Below are 20,016 nucleotides of genomic sequence, written 5' to 3' on the forward strand. Positions count from 1 at the left end.
AGGATTAGCGTGCACCCTCCTCACACAAGGCTATTGCCTTGTTCCCTTTTGGTTTTCTCTGTATAGCCCTGGTTGCCCTGGGACTCACTCCACAGACCAGGGTGGCCTCAAACTCAAATCATCCTGCTTCTGCCTCCCGAGTGCTGGCATTAAAGGCACGCACCACTATGGCCCAACTGTTCTGTTGTTTCTTTTACAGTAATTTCTAGACTTCTGAGGCAAGGCCGTTTAAGAATCTGAAGAAAGAATACAAAGTCTCCTAAGGTGGATTATCCTCAAATGTGGATGGAAGGTAGTAGAAAGGTCTGTTGGCATGGAACTCAGGTCAACAGACCTGTGAGTGCCTTTAATGTCCGGAACAGAAAACCATATCAAGTCACCCCTACATTATGGGACTGGCAGCCCACTTGATCCTCAGCCAGTCACTGCTGCCCTACTGAAGCATCCGTATCCTGCCCTGTGCATTTGAACCCTCTGTGGCCATGCTGAACCTACAGATGAGATGGGGTGCTTGGGTATCTAGAAACTTCCCGGGCTCCTCATTAATTTTCATTATAGCCCTGATGCCTGTGATTCCAGCAGAACCCCCAAGCAGCTCAGCACTGGACACTGTCTCCTCCAACCACCTTAACTTTTTTTTTCCATTTTGTGTGTGTACGATTTAGGGGCCAGGACGCATATGCAGAGGCTGTCCTCACCATAGTGTGGTCATGGGCTCTGCTGCTAAATTGCAGCAGCCCTGAGGCCATAGTAACTGGTTCCCCAGGCTGCCCCCAGAAGACTAGTTCACAGAACAAAATGCTTCCAGTGGGGCCACCTCAGAAGAGTTCAGCTACTGAAAGATGACACCCCACGCTATGTAAATGTTTTATTTTAATGTTCAGAGTCTGCCTCCTGGCCTGTTTCACAGGTTCTCAATGGGCTGATGAGGCCAGTACGGGTACTTCTTCTTGTCCAGCTTGGTTTCTGGGAAGATCTCATTCAAGTCATCAATGGTCATCTGATCAAAGGGGATGATGTTCTTCATCTTCTCCAGCTACAAAGAGCAGAAGCCAGTCAGCTAGAGCAAACAGGCAAGGCCACCAGGAGCAAAACAAGAATCCAAGGAAGGACAGTGCCACAGGGTGCCAGAGACAACCTGCGACAGGGGCCGTGGCTCATCCTCACCTGTTTCTCATACTCCTGGATCCTGACCTGGGACTCAGACACGAACGCAGCACAGTTCTTCACCTGTAAGAGAAAGGAGCAACTGTCCTGAAACCAAACGGTATCCCGACCCGAGGGGCAAGCAGCGCCGGCCTGCTCCTTCCCACTGCCGTCTAAGGAAGAGCGCGCTGACCTAGAGTGCTTCTGAAGGGGGAACCACAGCTTCCCAACACCCACAAAGCGGCCAGGCAGGAAAACAGCTTAGGACTGGTCATGGGATAGTCGGGACAAGTCACATATCCCTAGGGCCAGGTCCGAAGTTCACCTGAGGTATTTTCAGGCACACAGGTATATGCTGAATGGATTGTTTGTAAAACTGATGTCCTGTTTGTGACAGATGTGTTGGCCGTGAACTGGCGCCGAGACGCAAGTATTACAGTTCTTCCAGCAGGCTGTGTGTTCACCGACTCAAAACCAGCGACACACCTGTTAGCTCACCCCATCTCTCCCCACGCACCTCTCTCTCTCTCAGGCCTTCTGTCATTAAAGATTGCATTTTCTAGAGATTTATAAAGACAGGGCTTCACTGTGTGGCTCCGCCTGCCTCTGCCCTCCGAGGGCTGGGTATGAAGGTGTGCACCTCCAGGCCCAGCTCACTGTCTTAGATTCATTGGTGTGCACCTCCAGGCCCAGCTCACTGTCTTAGATTCATTGTGTGCACCTCCAGGCCCAGCTCACTGTCTTAGATTCATTGTGTGCACCTCCAGGCCCAGCTCACTGTCTTAGATTCATTGTGTGCACCTCCAGGCCCAGCTCACTGTCTTAGATTCATTGGTGTGTACCTCCAGGCCCAGGCTCACTGTCTTAGATTCGTTCATGTTGCTGCAATTTTTTTTTTGTTTTGTTTTTGTGTTTTCTTTGAGACATGGTTTCTCTGTATAGCTTTGGAGCCTGTCCTAGAACTCCACTGTAGACCAGGGTGGCCTCAAACTCACAGAGATCTGCCTGGCTCTGACTCCCGAGTGCCGGGATTAAAGGCGTGCGCCACCATCGCCCAGCTGCAGCCATTCCTTATGGTTCCTACGACACTGTAACTGTCAACTTAATTCACCGTCTACCCTTCCTACTAATAAAAGAGGTCACTAAGAAGCTCCAGGATCTGGTCATAGCTGTGCACGTCTATAATCCCCGCACTTGGGAGGATGATGCAGGAGGATCACCAAGACTTTGAGGCCAACCAAGGCCACCCAGTGAACCTTACAAAAAATAAGAAAATTTTGGAGGGAAAAAACAAACAAACAAAAAAGGGAAAACGGGCCCGCTACTTACATCCTCCTTCTCCTCACTGTCCACCAGGGCTGTGTACTTATCCTCGGGCACCGGGATCTTTAAGGCATTATACTACAAACAAGAACAAAGCAGTCACCCTCACACCAAGAGCCCACAGGCCTGGAAGCCTCTCCTCCTTATAGACCACATGAAAACACCCATCCCTTCCAAGCTCTGTCATTGTGGTGGGAAGGGGGTTGGACGGTCTCCCCAGCGCTGTCACTAGTCACCCAAAAAAACCTTCCATGTTTCCTATCACAAGTGCTGGTTCCTCCTCTGAAAACATCACTGGACTGATAACAGCCACTTAGCACCTTGCGGCCTTAGAAATTTTTTTCACACAAAACCCAAGGGCTGACTGGCGGGAATGTCTGCATTATCAAAGTAGACATGGTCGTTAGCAGACTGTCTAGTGTTACAGCCCTGGCAGTGTATGCTACACTGCATAGAGCAGGCCTTCCAGAAGCATCTTCAAATGAATAAGCAAATGAACTTCAAATTTTGACATTTAATGTGTAAGCATCAAAAGAAGACAGATCACTGATGGGGCTGAGAAGATGGCCCGGAGGTTAAGTGCAATGGCTGCTCTTCCAGAGGACCAGGTTCAATTTTCAGCACCCATTCAGGAACTCACAACAGTCTGTGATTCCAGCTCCAGAGGGCCTGATGTCCTCACCAAGCCTCTGGCATCAGGCATGCGCCCAGAAATATATGCGGGCAAAACCCCAAACACACGAAACCAATTCTTTTAAGAGGAGAGAGCGACAGAAGGGCCAGGAAGTGAAAGAAGCTCATGAAAAGGAAGCAGGTAAGGGACTAAAAGGGAACTTGGGAGAAGGGCTAGCCCTGGCAGCCCTCTAGTTCCGGGAGCAATGCTACCCTATCCTGCTGAGTAACTGGACCCTGATACTCTACGGGAGCCACACCCACTTTCCCCCACCCACAGGCCTCTGACCAATCAGAGTGTTAAGTTATCTGAAGGCTCACCTTCTTTTCAAAATCATCCACCAAGCCAGCCTTGGCCACATTGGCCTTGTAATAAGCCCAGTCAATCGCTGGTGGTTTCTCAGACAGACTCGCCAACCTGCTCATACAGAAAAGTAAAAGTCAGAACACATCCACGAGCAACAAACACGACTCACGCAACAATTGCCCTCGTCCTTATCTGGAGTTTCAGCACACTTTTCTCTGAAAGGCCACCCCAAAAATGACACCACAGATCATGTCAATTTCTTTATTCGGTAAGACGATTAGAGACGCCTAGGTTGTGCTGGCAAGACAGCTGGGTGGGTTTCGGCACTCAGTTGCTAAACCTGAGGACGTGTGGTCAACACCTGGGACTCACACAGTGGAGAAGGCAGAGGGCCAACATCCACACGTTTTCCTGTCGTGCTCGTGTGCAGGTGTGCACTCACATACATGACAAACGCAGCAAATGTCAGAACACTGCTTCTCCGTGCAGTGACAGTATGGGGAGGCGGTTCTCACAACACACTGACCTGGTGTGGAGGGTCTCGTTCCAGGACTTCAGGGAGTTTGCAATTGCCTTTTGGTTTCGGGGTATGATCTCCACAAAAGACACCCAGTCAATGGTTTTTAGAGCAAGTTTACGCCCGGCCATCTTGGGATCCTAGAGAACAGAACAGGTCCAACTGAACAGTGCCTTTGGAGAACCCGGAGCAGAGCATTTGAGGGACACAAGCCTCTAAGATACAGATCAGCATCATTTAAGCATTTGGTGGCCTACACAAAAGCTAAAGAAGTTAGGACTCGTGGATCAGTTGTCAGAACGCCTGCCAAGCACGGACAAAGCCCTGGGTTCCATCTCCAGCACCTCATAGGTTCAGAGTCATCCTTGGTTACACAGTGAGTTCAAGGCCACTCTGGGATACATGATAGCCTGCCTCAATAAATCATAAATGGGCAGCTGAGTTTCTCAGTTCAGGCTGGAAACACAAAATATAAACATGTTTTCTCCTAGTCGGCAACCATTCCTCTATCCCAACCCTTTGCCCTTAGAAACCCAGTTCTACTTTTTGCTCTCCATGTGTCTTTGCAAACATTGCTGAAGGACATCTATACCCCAAAGTTAATAACAATTGTGATTTAGCCACTGATTCTCCACCATACAGACATCTGACAGAGAAAATTGGACAAAGCTTCAAAAAGAGCAGACAAAAACTGGGGGCAAGAGCTGTTAAAATATAACGTCGAACTGTGGGCATCAGTTTGCCCGAGTTTTACACAGACATCAGGGGCTCGCAGCCCTTCCATATTCGTGTCCTACTGCCCACAGCACACACGCCTTGCATTTTCAGAGGCATTTTTACACAAATGACAGCGAGAGAAGTGACTGCAACTATCTTTACACCAAAACAAGACAAAATACAGGAAATCACTGCAATCAGAGGGCTGCGAAGTGGAAACTGTGTGTACAAGCTGAGTGGATTCCAGGCGATGTGGGGGATACCTTAACGATCAAAGTTGTCAAATGCCAATCCCCTCCCTCCCTCCTATAACATCTTCCGTCTCTAGGAGGAGGGAGGTTAAGGCAGCTGTCAGGTGAACTGAAGATGGCAGAGAACGCGTGTTTTCCTAGGCACGAGGGGACCGCAAGAGCAGACTTTATTGTCCGGTTAATCTCTTGCGCCTAGAACAGATCATGAGAATAGGGATTGACCAATGGCTATTCGACCAGCCGGCAAACGAACTTGAGAAACCGCAGTATCACCTATACTGGCATCGCAGAACACGCCACAGGAAGGGGAGAAGGTAGTTGCAGCCTACCAGGTGTCCTGTCCCTTCAGAAAGCATTCGCTATGGCTATGGGATGGTTCCCTAGCCCATAAACTGCCCTCCTGAGATCGCCACAGTGTGAGACACGGTTTGGGGCAACATCTAAATCAATGGTGATTGGCCAAGTCATAGCCAGGCCCCTGCCTCGCCCTGCAGCGAAGGTGAGCAGGGCAAAGCAGTGACCTCGGGCGCTCGGCCCGCGGGAGGGGCAGCTCGAAGGCCCGACGTCCTCCGAGGAGGTAGAACGAGCGTCAGAGAGAGGTCTGGGAGCAGCTAAGGCAGGAGAGCCCGTGGAGATCGGACCCAATACCGCGAACTCCACTCACCTTCACCGACCCCGGCGGTGCGCCGTCTCCAGCAGCAAGGGACGGAAGTGGATCGCCGGAAGTTCTCCCTTCGGCGAATCCGAAAGCGCCATGGACGGGCCTTGTCTTACACCTTAGCCAATGAGCACGCAGCCAGATTAAGGAAGTCCCGCCCACAAAGGCGGGCGCAGCGCCTGCGTATCGGGGTCCCTGCTGGTTGGGGGCGCTCCCGTCCCTCTCCCCTGCCCCACCCCCGCCGATGGGCCGGCCCGGCTCTCCCTGCCGAGGAATGGGCCGGCCCGGTGGCGGGCGGGCAGCGGCGGCCCAAGATGGCGGAGCTGCAGCTGGACCCGGCGATTGCGGGGCTGGGAGGGGGTGGCGGGAGTGCGGTGGGCGACGGGGGCAGCTCGGGCCGCGGACCCCCCAGCCCTCGCCCGGCCGGCCTCACGTCCCGCGGACACGGCCGCCAGAGCGCCGCCGTCGCGCAGACGTTGGAGCCAGGGCCCGGACCTCCGGAGCGGGCAGGGGGCGGTGGGGCGGCCCGCTGGGTTCGGCTCAACGTGGGCGGCACCTACTTCGTGACCACCAGGCAGACCCTAGGCCGGGAGCCCAAGTCCTTCCTCTGCCGCCTGTGCTGCCAGGAGGACCCGGAGCTGGATTCGGACAAGGTGCGCCCCGCCCTCGGGCGCGCCCCCGGGCTGTGGGACCCCCCTCCAGGCTGGTGTTCGGGTCTCTGGGACGCGTTTCCCTCCAGCAGGCCCTGCAAACCCGCGCTCGAGTCCACTTTTGCCCCCCGGGTTGGCACCTGCGGTCTCAGGAGCTCCCCTCCCCATTCTCCCCATGTTCGGGCACACTCCAGCATCCCTCTGCACCCCGCCCTTTGCTCAGCAACTCCTTCCAGGCGCCGTCCACCTGCACCCACAGGAGCCCCCTGAGTACTCCCCTCACGTTCGCTGCCTCTCCCGAGGACCCCACCTTCTCATATCTGCACGAGTTTTTCCCCTGGCTCCCGTGCAGCCCCCGTTGCTGGTGCCAGATGCCTTCAGAACTGGGTCAGGGTGAACGACCACAGCTTTGTCACTCTCCCAGGACAAAGTGATAGTAAACTTGGGGCTTAACGACAGGTAGTGTCCACCGCTGAAGGCTGCAGGAGGTGCTCCCTGGCGGTGTTACACGGCTTTCCTAAAATCCTGGTCCCAGAACTTATATGCAGTAACAGTCGCTTTTTCGGTACATTTTTAGAAGTAAATGAATTCCTTCAAAAGATGGTTGCTTTTGCCATGCAAATCTAGACCGGCCAGTTAGGACTCAGCAAATGAGTAGACTGGGAAATTCTGTTTGACAAGGTGGAGGGTTGAGGGGTGGCAAGACGTCATTCATTTCCAGTTTGAAGTGTGACTTTTGCGGGTTTGTCTTTGAGTCTCAGATGCATTGGCTGTAGCTTACATGGCCTTCTGTGCCATAGAGCCACTCCCGTGGTTAACAGAGTTAGACTTGGCATAAACACGGAACAGTTTCATCTGTTCTCCGATACCAAATTGATGGGAACCTAAACCATCCTGACTAAAGGCTCCTGTTTATAGGGAGTTATTTTTATATACCCTAAATCTTACTTATGGCCACACAAGCCAGTTTCTTGTTTTTTTTTTTTTTTTTTTTTTTTTTTTTTTTTTTTTTTTTTTACTGTAAAGATGAGTAGGATTAAAGCTGCCCAGAGCCAAGTCCTGGCAGTACCACGCTTCCTCTGGGCACAGAATAGGGTGTGTGAGATTACAGCTGGCAGTGTGGACTCCCACTGGTGTTGGCCTTGGGCTCAGGAGAGTTGCCAACAGAAAGGAGGTTTTCTTAGAGTTAGGAATGTAGTCCAAGGGCATTGAAGAAGCAAAATAGTCAGCACACTCAGCTGTGGTCTTTCCTTCAGTCCTTCATTAGTAACTGGTATCCTGCAGGAGATCAAAGGCTGTTATGTCTGCCCAGCAGATAAAGGCCTAGCGACAGGGATGACTGTGCGCCCGTGACAGCTGACCTGAAATTATCTAAAGCCAGCCTTCTGGCCAGTAGCCTAATGTACGCAAAACAGCCTCACTTTAAGAAAACAAAACAAAACTGGGGTTAAAGGATGGACCACCACGCCGGACGGCCATTTCCTAGCCCACAGGATGAATGTTGCCTGAGTGCGCTGACAGAGTGGGAGGAAGTGCGGTTTAGGAAGGATTCCTGACAGGTTCACAGTGCCTGATTGTGCTTGGTTGACAGGACGAGACTGGAGCGTATCTGATTGACAGAGACCCCACCTACTTTGGTCCCATCCTAAACTACCTCCGACATGGAAAGCTCATCATTACCAAGGAGTTGGCGGAAGAAGGTAAGGAGACCTCACTGGGCGGCTCCATACTTCCAGCCCCTTCGAGCTGCTCCGCAGACTTGAGTTTGTCTGGGGTCCCCACTGGACTGTGCAGGTGTAACACCATCGGAGGAGTAAGCAGGACACCTCCAGCTCCTGGGGCTTGTCCTCCCGAGGCTTGTCCTCCGAGCCTGGAGGAGGCCGCTCTGGGCTCTGTTCAGCTGCCGTAGTGGGAACCTGGGTTTCTCTGGTTTGCGGGTTGCTTTAAGCTTTTGAACCTGCAGAACTGATTTTATTCACTGGCAGTGATCGCCCGTAGCCTGAAGCACCACATCGCTGGCAGTCAGTTATTTTTATTTTCTCATTTTCCTTTGGATTTGCAAAAATAATATTAATAAAGGTCTGACCTCATTTCTTTAAGGCTCTGGTCTCATGCTTCCCTGTGAAGCTGTGCAGCTGACCTAATTCATTGTCAGCTGGGTCTCCAGCTGCCTTGTCTGCTTTGTAGGGCATTCGGATTGTAAGTGGGTCTAGTCCTCCATGCAGAGGCTATCTGTTCTCTCTGGAGGCATTCAGGACCCCGGATCTAAACCCTCTGGATAGGAAAGCTTGTAATGGCAAACTGCTTCATTAACGAGGATGGTGGTCAGTAACCAGAGGAACTGTGAGTTCTTGCTCATTTTTTCTTTCTCCCTAAAGGGAGTCTGTAAATGACCTTTAAAAAAAAAAGAAAGAAAAAGAAAAAAAACTAGCACTCAGGAGGTAGAGGAAGGTGGATCCCTTTGAGTTTGAGGCCAGCCTGGTTAAAAGAGCAAGTTCCAGGACAGCCACAGCTACACAGAGAAAACCTGTCTCGAAATAAACTTTAAAAAAAAGAAGAAAAAGAGTTATTTCAGATCCATACTTAAGTAATAGGAAATGTGTAATGACCCCGTGTGCTGGTTATCCTATCAAACAACTAGTAATAGGAAATGTGTAATGATTCCATATGCTGGTTATCCTATCAAACAACTAGTAATAGGAAATGTGTAATGACTCCGTGTGCTGGTTATCCTATCAAACAACTAGTAATAGGAAATGTGTAATGACCCCGTGTGCTGGTTATCCTATCAAACAACTAGTAATAGGAAATGTGTAATGATTCCATATGCTGGTTATCCTATCAAACAACTAGTAATAGGAAATGTGTAATGACTCCGTGTGCTGGTTATCCTATCAAACAACTAGTAATAGGAAATGTGTAATGACCCCGTGTGCTGGTTATCCTATCAAACAACTAGTAATAGGAAATGTGTAATGATTCCATATGCTGGTTATCCTATCAAACAACTAGTAATAGGAAATGTGTAATGACTCCGTGTGCTGGTTATCCTATCAAACAACTAGTAATAGGAAATGTGTAATGACTCCGTGTGCTGGTTATTCTATCAACTACTGCCTCACAGTTTGGTTGGTTGGTTGGATTTTGCTTTGTTGTTTTTTGAGACAGAGTTTCTCTGTAGCTTTGGGGCACCACTACCACCTGGCTTACAGTCTTTTATGTCTTTAATAAAAACCACTTTATATTGAGCAAGCAAGGTTGGCTCAGCAGCTGACAGTTCTTGTTGCCAGACCTGATAACCTGAGTTCAATCCCTGGTACCCATATGGTGGAAGGAGAGAATCGGTTTACAGCAGATGGTGCTCTGACCTCCATGTTCATGCCCCTCCCACCCATGCTTACAAATGGATGAGTATGGTTTTGTTTGCTTTCTGAGATAGTTTCAGTGTGCCGTCCTGCTGACCTGGAACACAGACATTCATCTGCCTCCCTTGGGACTAAAGGATGCCCACCACACTTGACAAAAGTAAATAACGGTTAAAAAGTAATTTTAAAAACAATTATAGGCAGGCAGTGGTAGTGCATCCTTTAATCCCAGCACTCAGGAAGCAGAAACAGGTGGGTCTCTGAGTTCAGGCTAGCCTGGTCTACAAAGTAAGTTCTAGGATAACCAGGGCTACACAGAGAAACCTTGTTTTGAGGGTGGGGAAAAAAAAGCAAACAACAACAACAAAAAAAAACACTATATTTTAAAATAGTTTTGGACTTAAAGAAAAAGGCATGAATAATAGGAAGTTCGCTTTACCAAGATTCACCAGTTTGGGACATTTTTTTTTAATTACGTTTTCTTTTATCACTAAATTTTGTTTCCTCCTTTCAGTCATCCCTACTTCCTTCCTCTTCTTCCTTATTCTCCTGAGAGTTCTCTAAAATGTTAGGGAATAGATTGCAGATTTCATCCCATACTAATCCCTGTATTACTCTGAAAACAGGAACCTGGCGTAACCCTGCTTAACATCTCGGGAAATTTAATATTGATCTGCATCTTCTTTCCGGTTTATCAGTTGTGATAATGATCATTAGAATATTTTTCCTAGTGCAGGATTATATATTCCATAATTGTTCTGAGATCATTGACTTTGATTACCATGAGAGGAGACATTGATTGCTCTCACACACACACACACACCCTGGGGATCAAATCTTGCTGAGCAAGCATTATGCCACTGCCTAGCCCTGATGCCCTTTTAATTTTGCTCAGTTAATAATAATTATCCTGTTAAACCAGGTGTGGTGGCTCATGCCTTTAATCCCAGCACTCAGGAGGCAGAGGCCAGTCTCTGAGTTCAAGGCCAGCCTGGTCCACAGAGTGAGTTCCAGGACAGCCAGGGATACACAGAGAAACCCTGTCTCAGAAAAAAAAAAAGTCTCTTAAATTCTTAAGTTTCTATAAATGCACCTATCCACCAGCCCTTTTTAAGGAAAACAGGTAAACACTGCAAGGTCAGGTGTTACCCAGTATGACAGGTTACAGGACCTGGGTGGCATGTGGGTAGTGACGAGCAGGTCCAGGAGGAAGCAGGAGGGATAAGATGGGAGGCAAAGAAAATTCCTGTTTTATTTAGTTTATGGTCATGCCCTATATGGCATTCCTAGAATAAAAGGGAGATGAGATTTGTGTTTGAAAAATGCAATTCTTTTTTTGTTGGTCAGGGAAAGTGTGTCTCAAGACAAGGTTTCTCTGTGTAGCCCTGGCTGTCCTGGGACTCCCTTGTAGACCAGGTTGGCCTTGAACTCACAGAGATCTGCCTGCCTCTGCCTCCCGAGTGGTGCACCAGCAGCAGCAGCAGAATGTAGTTCTCTGCAAGTCTTTTCTTGCTGTTATCCCAGTGAGCTCACACATGTCTGACCGGTCTGGTCCTTGTTCCAGGTGTGCTGGAAGAAGCAGAGTTTTACAATATCGCATCTCTCGTGCGGCTGGTTAAGGAAAGGATACGAGACAATGAGAACAGAACTTCACAAGTAAGGTGTCTGGAACTGCTAGGGGCACAGCCTCTCCAGTGGTCGGTCGGTTGGTCGGTCTGTCTGTCTGTCTGTCTGTCTGTCTCTCTCTCTCTCTCTCTCTCTCTCTCTCTGTCTGTGTGTGTGTGTGTGTGTGTGTGTGTGTGTTATGAAAACAGTGCCCTTCTCCTCAGCTAGAGGGCCACAATGGCTCAAAGTGAGGAAGTTGAGGAGATAGCAGAGATAACAGAACAGCCCTACCCCTTAGGATAGAGAGTTACTGTTCACCAGGGGGTATTGGGATGGCCCCTGGCCAGTCTAGACCCACTGCTTTTTCTCAGCTTGTAGCCCAGCCTGGTCTCCTTCCCTAGTGCTGGGATTCCCAGGTCCAGCAGAGCCTGTTTGCTGATGGAGCATCTGCCTCCCTCAGTATGAGATCCTAGTCTCACTTGCTCCTCTTCTGTCCTGGGACCATCTTTAAGCTGTGATCAGGTTTTGCAGGCTGCTTGCAAAAAATGTGTGAATTGTGCAGCTGAGAAGAAGATGTCCAGCCTCTTTTTAAAATCACACTGTCTGGATTTTTATATTACCTCAGTAGATGTGATAACAGAAATGCCTCCTGTTGAGGGGGACAGGTGATAGAGCAGACTTAGCCTGCTTCCCATGTCATTCATCACGTGAGTGGGGAGCGACTGTCGTGTGTGAAGCCCTTGCATTTCTGTAACAGAAGGTCCTTGTGGAGCCCAGCAGAAGAGAATAGAGTCTGCCTTTCCTGTGTGTAAGAAATGGCAACTCCAGATTTGAGCACCAGGCCGGTTGTGCTCCCCCGTGGCCACCTGTCTGAACGGCATAGTTGCTTCTTACCCCACCTGATCCCAGTGATGGCTCTTTTTTTCCTTCATGTCATAGCCTTGGCTGTTAACACTGAAGGAAAGGCAGTCAGAACTGCTGAGCCGCTTTCCTCCGGGTATCTGCAGAGCTAGACTTATTCTGGCCCATGCTTAGAAGACTTCTTATTGATGTTCACAGGTAGATTTATACTTGAAATAGGAGTCTGTGTTCTCTAGTCTCTGCTGTCTTAACATTTCCAGGCATATTTTTCTTTGTAGATATTTAATAAATGGCTTAAGTGTGTCTGAAGTCTAGCTTTATCCCCAGTTTCCCACATTCTAAAACCAACTTGATTGCTTAGTAGGAATGTTGATGGTACCCTGAATTGCATAACCTGACACCACCCAGATCACAGAACCCGAGTGTTCTGCACTCGTTGCCATTAATCGAGTCCTTGAGAACATCGAAGATTTCCATTTGATGGCAGCAATTAACTTAATTAGTCCTCTAGATTCTGAAGGCTTAGGATTCATACCCAGTTGGAAGCTTTTTTGTTCCAGGAATGTCAAGACCTTTTGATGTTGATTGATCTTTCGTCTGTCCTTTTTATGGAGTGAACTCTGAGAGAGGAGTTGGTATTAAGAGGCTCCATCTTCCTGTGTCCTCATGCTTCTAAGGTACTCTTGGCTGTGTAGATGTCCAGATACACCTTCTTCAGTGTGCATACTGTCAGTTGTACATGGCAGGCATTCAGGCAGAGCCTAAGATGTGGGGGCCCTAAGCTGACACCTTCCACGGTACTCTTCTGTCCCGTGTGTATATGGTAATCAGTCGTGGTTCTTTTCGTGGCTGACACCTTCCACGGTACTCTTTTGTCCCGTGTGTATATGGGTAATTAATCGTTCTTTCTGAAGCCCTGGAAAGCTGACTCTGAAAGAGAAAAAGAGATTAATGGCAACTTAGATACTAGGGACTTTGGCCAGTATCACAGATGTTTTTGGGATGCTCTGAATTTTGTATACAAGCCTGATTGTTTCTGAAATGTGTGCGTAGATTTATGGAGAGAACCAAAGGGAATTGTCAGGGGAACCGTGTCTGTGTCTTCAGAGAAGGGCATGTTCCTTCTTAGGACTGTGCAGTGGTTGTTCTCGTGTCAATCATTTGTCTGTGTGTTTGTTTGTTATTGGTTGTTTTGAGACCGGGTTTCTCTTTTTAGCCCCGGCTGTCCTAGAACTCGCTCTATAGACCAGGCTGGCCTCAAACTCAGAGGTCCCTGCCTCTGCCTCCTGAGTGCTAGGATTAAAGGCATGCGCCAGCATCACCAGGCTTACCGTTTTGTCTTTTAAGGTGCCTGGCGTGGAGCCCAGGACCTCACAAATACTAGACGGTGACTGCTACTAAGCCGCACTCTCAGTCCCAAAAGACACTTTTTTGTTTCTGTGTTTCGACATGCAGCCTCTTTGTGCAGTCCCAGCTGGCCTGGACTCTCAGTCCTCCAGCTTTAGCCTTCTGAGTGCTCGGATTACAAATGTGCTCCAGGCCTACCACAGCTACTCGGAAATCCTAAGGGGTCGGGAAGCTCTGCCAGGAATGCAGACAAATCAGTAAATGTTTCTTTTCTTTTATCCCACACCTCTGTAACCAGAGTGCACTGCTAAACATTGCCAGCTTCCTGGTAGCATCAGCAAAGGGGAACCTAATGAGTGTTTGTACAGTATGTGTTTTCTCCTTGATATGATAATACATTAATATGCAGTTGCCAGTGTCAGGTAGCTTACCGTAATCCCAGCACATGGGAAACTGAGGCAGGGGCAAAATCAGGAGCCTGCAACCAGGTTGGGATAAATAGTGTGTTCCAGGACATCTTGAACAAATTTGTGAGGCATGGTGGTGTGTGCCATTATCACAGCACCTGGGAGGCAGAGGAAGATGGGTCTGAGTTCAAGGCCAGTCTGCTATATATAATGGACAGGACAGGACAAGACAGGATACCTAGGACTACATAGTAAGAGCCTTTCTTGAGAAGAGAAAGGGTGAGGCTCAGTGGTTAGAGTGCATGTGGCAAAGGACTGAAGTTGGTCCCAGCACCTGTGTGGGTGGCTCACAGCCACCTGTAACTTCAGTTCCAAGGGAGCCCACATCTTCCTTTGGCTTCCATGGGCACCCAGAAACACATGGTATACATATACATACACATAAATTTATCTTTTAATTTCAAAAAGGTCATTCCCATAATCATTTATACCCAGTACAAAGCACCAAAATATGGTGTGCATTTTAGCATCCAAATCACATAGAAAACACTTAGAGGGGCTGGAGAGATGGCTCAGCAGTTAAGAGCACTGGCTGCTCTTCCAAAGGACCCAGGTTCAATTCCCAGCACCCACATAGCAGCTCACACCTGTCTGTGGTTCCCGTTCCAAGGGATCCAACATCCTCATACAGAATATATAGGCAAAACACAAGTGCACATTAAATAAATAAATCTTAAAAAAAAGAAAAAGAAAAGGGCTGGAGAGATGGCTCAGTGGTTAAGAGTACTGACTGCTCTTCCACAGGACCCAGGTTCAATTCCCAGCACCCACACGGCAACTCACAACTGTCTGAAGATCCAGTTACAGGGGATCTGACACCTTCACACCAATGCACATAAAATAAAGTTAGAAAAGAAAAGAAAACTCTTAGAAACCACGTGACTCTCCTGCTCGGAGTGACTGGGGAGAGCACAGCTGCACACACAACTGTCCTCCAGAGCTCAGGGTTATTGGACGCATCGATTCGTGTCCTTGGGGCTTTCTGTTCCTATAGCTGATGAGTTCTCACTGAACCCACAGTTGTTTGGAGAGAGAGGTAGTGGGTGGTCCGAGGCAGCTACGGGTGGTGGGGTCCTGGTGGGGTCCCTGTGTTGCTGTCCTAGCCTGCCTGTTGTTGCAGGGCCCCGTGAAGCATGTGTACAGGGTCCTGCAATGTCAAGAGGAAGAGCTCACCCAGATGGTCTCCACCATGTCTGACGGCTGGAAATTCGAACAGGTATATTTCTCAAAGAGCAGCGGCCCCAGCCCTCCTGCCAGGGAGCCATAACCATCCAGTCAGTAGCCCTGGGAGTGGGAAACCATTTCAGGATTAGGAAAAAGCTCCTTGGTGTACGTCAGCAGCACGTGGTGGTTATGAGGGGCTGGGAGGAGGGTCATGTTTCTGGTTTCACATCCAGAGTCTGAATTCACAGTGCCCAGGGTCATGGAGTACAGACCCCAAGCACCTCTGTTTGCCTTCCTTTCTTCGCCTTCCCTTCTCCAATGCCCTGCTGACTTCATTCCGTGAGCCTTAAAGAGGGCTGACTTCAACAGGAGCTTACAGTTCCGGGGTGTGGCCCTCAGGTGTGCTAGGAGGGGACCAGACACAGGCATGCCCCAGGGTCATTTCCCAGCGCATCTTTGGCTTTATGCTTAGAATAGAGGTTATGAAAACAGTCCCTGGGACCTGAATTTTGCCATTTCTTCCATTAGATGGCAGCCTAGCTCATTTTCTGCTGCCTCAGCTCACCGGAATGAGATTTTATGTGGAGTTGAGAGTCAACTGAACTGTTCCAGAAGCTCCCTTACAGAGCGCAGGCTGCAGCTTGTCTAAGCATTGTGGGCTCATAGCTGGAGGCAGAACCAGCCCTGTCACATGGGTCCAGGGCCTATTGTCACAGCTCTTTTCTCTGACACATAATCTATTCTCTGCCAAGGTAGTGGATAAGTTTTAAATGTTATCTGTTAGTGTTGTCATAGTCCTGAACCACGGCCTCTCACCGTCTAGGCAGGTGCCCTCTAGTCCTCATATGGACTCTTGCTAATGTCCTAGAGGAGGGGGAGGTCTGTTCTTACTGCCTCCAAGGTGTGGATGAAGAAGTGGGTGTTGGTGCCCAGACTTGTCCCAGCTTTAGGCCTTGCACTTATGAGGCCACATTTGTTCTCTGCCAAGTTTCTCCGTGTGCAGATTTCCAATTTAGAGTTATATGCTGAATTTGTTTCCCCAAAAGGGTTAAAATATCATGGCATGCTGACACGGGGTGACCGTGTTGATGCTCCTGATGCCTCTGGGCTGCTGAGGACAGGAGGGAACTCAGACTTTTCTTCTCCATCGGGACACCTGGGTTAGGATCCACTTACTCCCCTGGACCATGGTTGCCCCCTTGGAAGCATAAAACTGCACAGTCCAGTTGAGGAGGGTGGGACTCGTGTGGTAGTGGGGTGCATTTTTCCTTGGTTTCATTGTTTTTTTTTTTTTAATTTTGTTTTGTTTTCTTTTGAGATAAGGTTTTACTAAATAACTCTGGCTTCCCTGAAACTATGTAGACTAGGCTAGCCTTGAACTCAAGGGAAATCTGCTTAACTCTGCACCCCAAGTTCCCAAGTGCTGGGATTAAAGCTGTACACCACCACACCTGTCCCGGAACTTGAGTGTTTTAGTTAAGCCCCTGCTCACATGGGTGTACAGTCACCGCCCTCCTGTTTTGTCAGCTGATCAGCATTGGCTCCTCCTATAACTATGGAAATGAAGATCAGGCAGAATTCCTCTGTGTTGTCTCCAGAGAACTAAATAATTCTACCAACGGCATCGTCATAGAGCCAAGCGAAAAGGCCAAGGTAAGACATGGCTTCCCCAGGCTGCCCTGTGCCACCTTTGTGCCCAGCGTCTCTCCAGCTTTGCCTAAGCTGCCATTGGCTCATTCCACTCTTCCAACTACGAGTTTTCTCCCATGCTCTCTTGGATGCTGGATTTAAATCAGGATTTGTAGGGCCTTGGGAGGTAGTTAGCATAGCCAAATCGGTGAGCTCCGGTGTCAGTGAGAGACCTTGTCTCCAAACAGAAAACCAGATGAGCTGGAGAGTGATAGAGCAAGATGCCCAGCTGGGCCTCTGGCTGCCACACCAACGCGCACACCCACAGACACACATTTGTGCCACACCAACACGCACACCCACAGACATACATTTGTACCACACCAACACGCACATCCACAGACACACACATTTGTACCACACCAACACGCACACCCACAGACACACATTTGTGCCACACCAACACGCACACCCACAGACACACATTTGTACCACACCAACACGCACACCCACAGACACACATTTGTACCACACCAACACGCACACCCACAGACACACATTTGTACCACACCAACACGCACACCCACAGACACACATTTGTACCACACCAACACGCACACCCACAGACACACATTTGTGCCACACCAACGCGCACACCCACAGACACACATTTGTGCCACACCAACACGCACACCCACAGACATACATTTGTACCACACCAACACGCACACCCACAGACACACACATTTGTACCACACCAACACGCACACCCACAGACACACATTTGTGCCATACCAACATGCACACCCACAGACACACACATTTGTGCCACACCAACACGCACATCCACAGACACACACATTTGTGCCACACCAACACGCACACCCACAGACACACATTTGTGCCACACCAACACGCACACCCACAGACACACATTTGTGCCACACCAACACGCACACCCACAGACACACATTTGTGCCACACCAACACGCACACCCACAGACACACATTTGTGCCACACCAACACGCACACCCACAGACACGTTTACGCCAATGCACATGCAGTCAGTCAGGATTCATGATCAGTGGTGGAAACTGTGCTGGACAAGGGCAGTTTCTGCATCCCGTCAGTATGATAAAGACGCTGGGTTTGCACTAATGGCACGTCTCAGTGTTGCTAGCCTCAATCAGGTAGCGTCTGCCTTGCTCCTTGACAAACCATTATTCCCTTCTCTTCCCCCACTGTGCCCCACAAACACACATTACACACTGTGGAGAACATGAGCTTGTGACCGTGAACTGCTTTCTTTAACTTAGAAGACTTTGTTTCCACAGCACAGTGCCTCTGTCCATGACAACCTTGCCGTATTTGGCAGGACAGCTCTTTGCGTTCAGGCACTCAGTGAGGTTGAGGCGCCGAGCCTGCCTTGGCCACATGGGCTGACAGCAGAATGTGAGCTGCCCACAGGGCCACAGAAAGCAGCTGCAGGATTTTGAAATTTTAAGATTGTTATTATGATGTCTAGCTTACTTCACTGACATCAGCTGTATCCTGCCTGTGTTTCAGTCCCCACACACTCCATGCTGGTGCTGGAGAACCAGCCTGGCCCTCGGGGCTTCCCTTCCCTTAGCAGTTGCTCATCCATCTTCTGCCATCTTCCACTTTTAGATTCTTCAGGAGAGAGGCTCTCGGATGTAAGCAGAGAATCTGAAGTTCCAGAACCCTGAAGGCAAGAGAGCAATCGGCCGAGCAGCTCTGGAGGGAAATCTTGCACCTGTACAGTAACTGAGCTACTGCAAAGTGAAGCTGCACCTGGTCCCGGAGAAGAGGTGTCCGCCCAAACCAGAGGAGCCCCGCCCGCCTCGGACGAAGACAGTGCGCCTCTGTCCACACGGCCCCTTTTCAGAAACCTGCTTTTGTTTCCTAGCCAGTGTTATGACAGACCTCCACAGTAGCATCTGGGATGGGGAACTGGGGAAAAGGAGGAGGGTCTAGTTCCTGTAAACCATCTAGATGCCAAGGAAGCTAGAGCAGAGGAAGGAGGCTGGTCGTGACCTGGGCCCTGGTCTAAGCCTGCCTGTGCCGTGATGGACGTTGGCAGCTGCCGTGACCATTCTTCCTTGACGTAGGCATTCTTTGAGGTTGGCAGAGGTGCAGAAGATTCCAGCCTTAGTGCATTGAATCGAGGTTTTGGGTACAGAGTAGAGTTGCCGGAGGACCCACAATCCTATGAACCGAGCCTCAGGGCAGGAGGATGAGGTGTCCTGTGCTGTGCTTGGAGGGTGGTGGTAGCTGTTCTGTTTCTGAGCACTGCCCTGTCCCCACGAGTGGCTTCACCTGGTGTCTGTCCCTCCGTGGGGCCCCACGTGGCCCAGCCTCACGCAGGAGGTTAAAGGCTGCGGCATCCTAAGCAGCGCTGGACAGATGACGGTATTAAGTTGCTGCAGTTGCCTCTGCAGCCTTTTCTTACCTGGTTGGCCCCGTCTTCCTCCCCCAGCTTCTTGAACTGAACCAAAGAGAAAGGACTTTGTGGACCCTCTGTATGGCTTGGGGTGAGGAAGGCTGTTTCTGTGGAAGCTGCCAAATGAGTCATATTGTCATAGTAAAAGTGCTGGTGTTTTGTGATCGTCTCTTGAACATGCACTGACTGATATAGGTGATACTGTGTCTCCTTGATTTCTAACCGTGGCAAAGCAGCCGTGTGTGTGTTTACATGCAAGGTGGCAATCCATGTACTCCTTCATCTCCGACCTTCCCCCCCCCCCACACACACACATACACACTTACTCTTGGGCATGCAGTGTTGTCTGAGCCTTGGAATCTCTAAGCATTCATGGAAGACCAGGGTCTCCTTTGTCCTTCCTAGACAACTCTGAACTGTGACATGTACAAAACAGGGAATGCTGCCTCAGGATTTACCCAGACCCAGCAGCCATGGGCGCTTTCAGCACCAAGACTCTCCACATTCACCATGTGCGGTGGCCCACGCCTTTCATCCAAGCATCTAGGAGGCAGAGGCAGGTGGATCTGTCAGTTCCTGGCTGTGAGATTTCTCAAAGATGTCCATATCCTATAGCTCAGCTATTTACCAGGGGTGTGAGGGTAGTGACTTCTAGGAGGGTGACATTCTGTGTCCATGCCACTAGATAAATAAAGTCCTACTTGGATTATTTAAAAAATTCTTAACATCAGGGATTACCAGATTGCACATAGTAAGGCTGGGTAGAACTTGCTTGCTACTTGTCTTTTATTTATGGGGGAATCACTCATTCCACGGAACCCATGTGAGGTCATAGGACCTACAGGAATCAGCTCTTTGCTTCCACCAATAAGGTT

At 49.5% G+C, this 20,016-nt stretch overlaps 2 protein-coding genes across 2 annotated transcripts; one reads left to right on the forward strand and one right to left on the reverse strand.

The window, feature by feature from the left end:
• Window positions 1–855: 855 nt before the first annotated feature.
• On the reverse strand, window positions 856–5,697 carry Atp5pd (ATP synthase peripheral stalk subunit d). The gene is made up of 6 exons (XM_075990062.1): window positions 5,598–5,697; window positions 3,975–4,105; window positions 3,463–3,559; window positions 2,476–2,547; window positions 1,168–1,230; window positions 856–1,036 (listed from the first exon to the last, which is right to left on the reverse strand). The coding sequence occupies exons 2-6, from the start codon at window positions 4,094–4,096 to the stop codon at window positions 905–907; spliced, it is 486 nt and encodes a 161-aa protein (XP_075846177.1). The 5' UTR covers window positions 4,097–4,105; window positions 5,598–5,697; the 3' UTR covers window positions 856–904.
• Window positions 5,698–5,799: 102 nt separating this feature from the next.
• On the forward strand, window positions 5,800–19,340 carry Kctd2 (potassium channel tetramerization domain containing 2). Its single transcript, XM_075990064.1, has 6 exons — window positions 5,800–6,244; window positions 7,833–7,941; window positions 11,171–11,262; window positions 15,007–15,102; window positions 16,578–16,703; window positions 18,349–19,340. Exons 1-6 carry the CDS (start codon window positions 5,906–5,908, stop codon window positions 18,376–18,378), a joined length of 792 nt encoding a protein of 263 aa, XP_075846179.1. The 5' UTR covers window positions 5,800–5,905; the 3' UTR covers window positions 18,379–19,340.
• The last annotated feature ends 676 nt before the right edge of the window (window positions 19,341–20,016 follow it).

The sequence above is a fragment of the Microtus pennsylvanicus genome, chromosome 11 (assembly GCF_037038515.1).
Source record: "Microtus pennsylvanicus isolate mMicPen1 chromosome 11, mMicPen1.hap1, whole genome shotgun sequence".
NCBI classification, from domain to species: Eukaryota; Metazoa; Chordata; class Mammalia; order Rodentia; family Cricetidae; genus Microtus; species Microtus pennsylvanicus.

Excerpts from the sequence above, each read along its gene's own strand:
- Atp5pd (XM_075990062.1), bottom strand. The coding sequence starts at position 4,096 with ATGGCCGGGCGTAAACTTGCTCTAAAAACCATTGACTGGGTGTCTTTT. Across the intron at positions 3,560-3,974 it reads AACGAGACCCTCCACACCAG|GTTGGCGAGTCTGTCTGAGA; the intron begins GTCAGTGTGTTG and ends CTGTATGAGCAG. Across the intron at positions 2,548-3,462 it reads TGGATGATTTTGAAAAGAAG|TATAATGCCTTAAAGATCCC; the intron begins GTGAGCCTTCAG and ends TCTTGTTTGTAG.
- Kctd2 (XM_075990064.1), top strand. The coding sequence starts at position 5,906 with ATGGCGGAGCTGCAGCTGGACCCGGCGATTGCGGGGCTGGGAGGGGGT. Across the intron at positions 7,942-11,170 it reads CAAGGAGTTGGCGGAAGAAG|GTGTGCTGGAAGAAGCAGAG; the intron begins GTAAGGAGACCT and ends TCCTTGTTCCAG. Across the intron at positions 16,704-18,348 it reads AGCCAAGCGAAAAGGCCAAG|ATTCTTCAGGAGAGAGGCTC; the intron begins GTAAGACATGGC and ends TTCCACTTTTAG.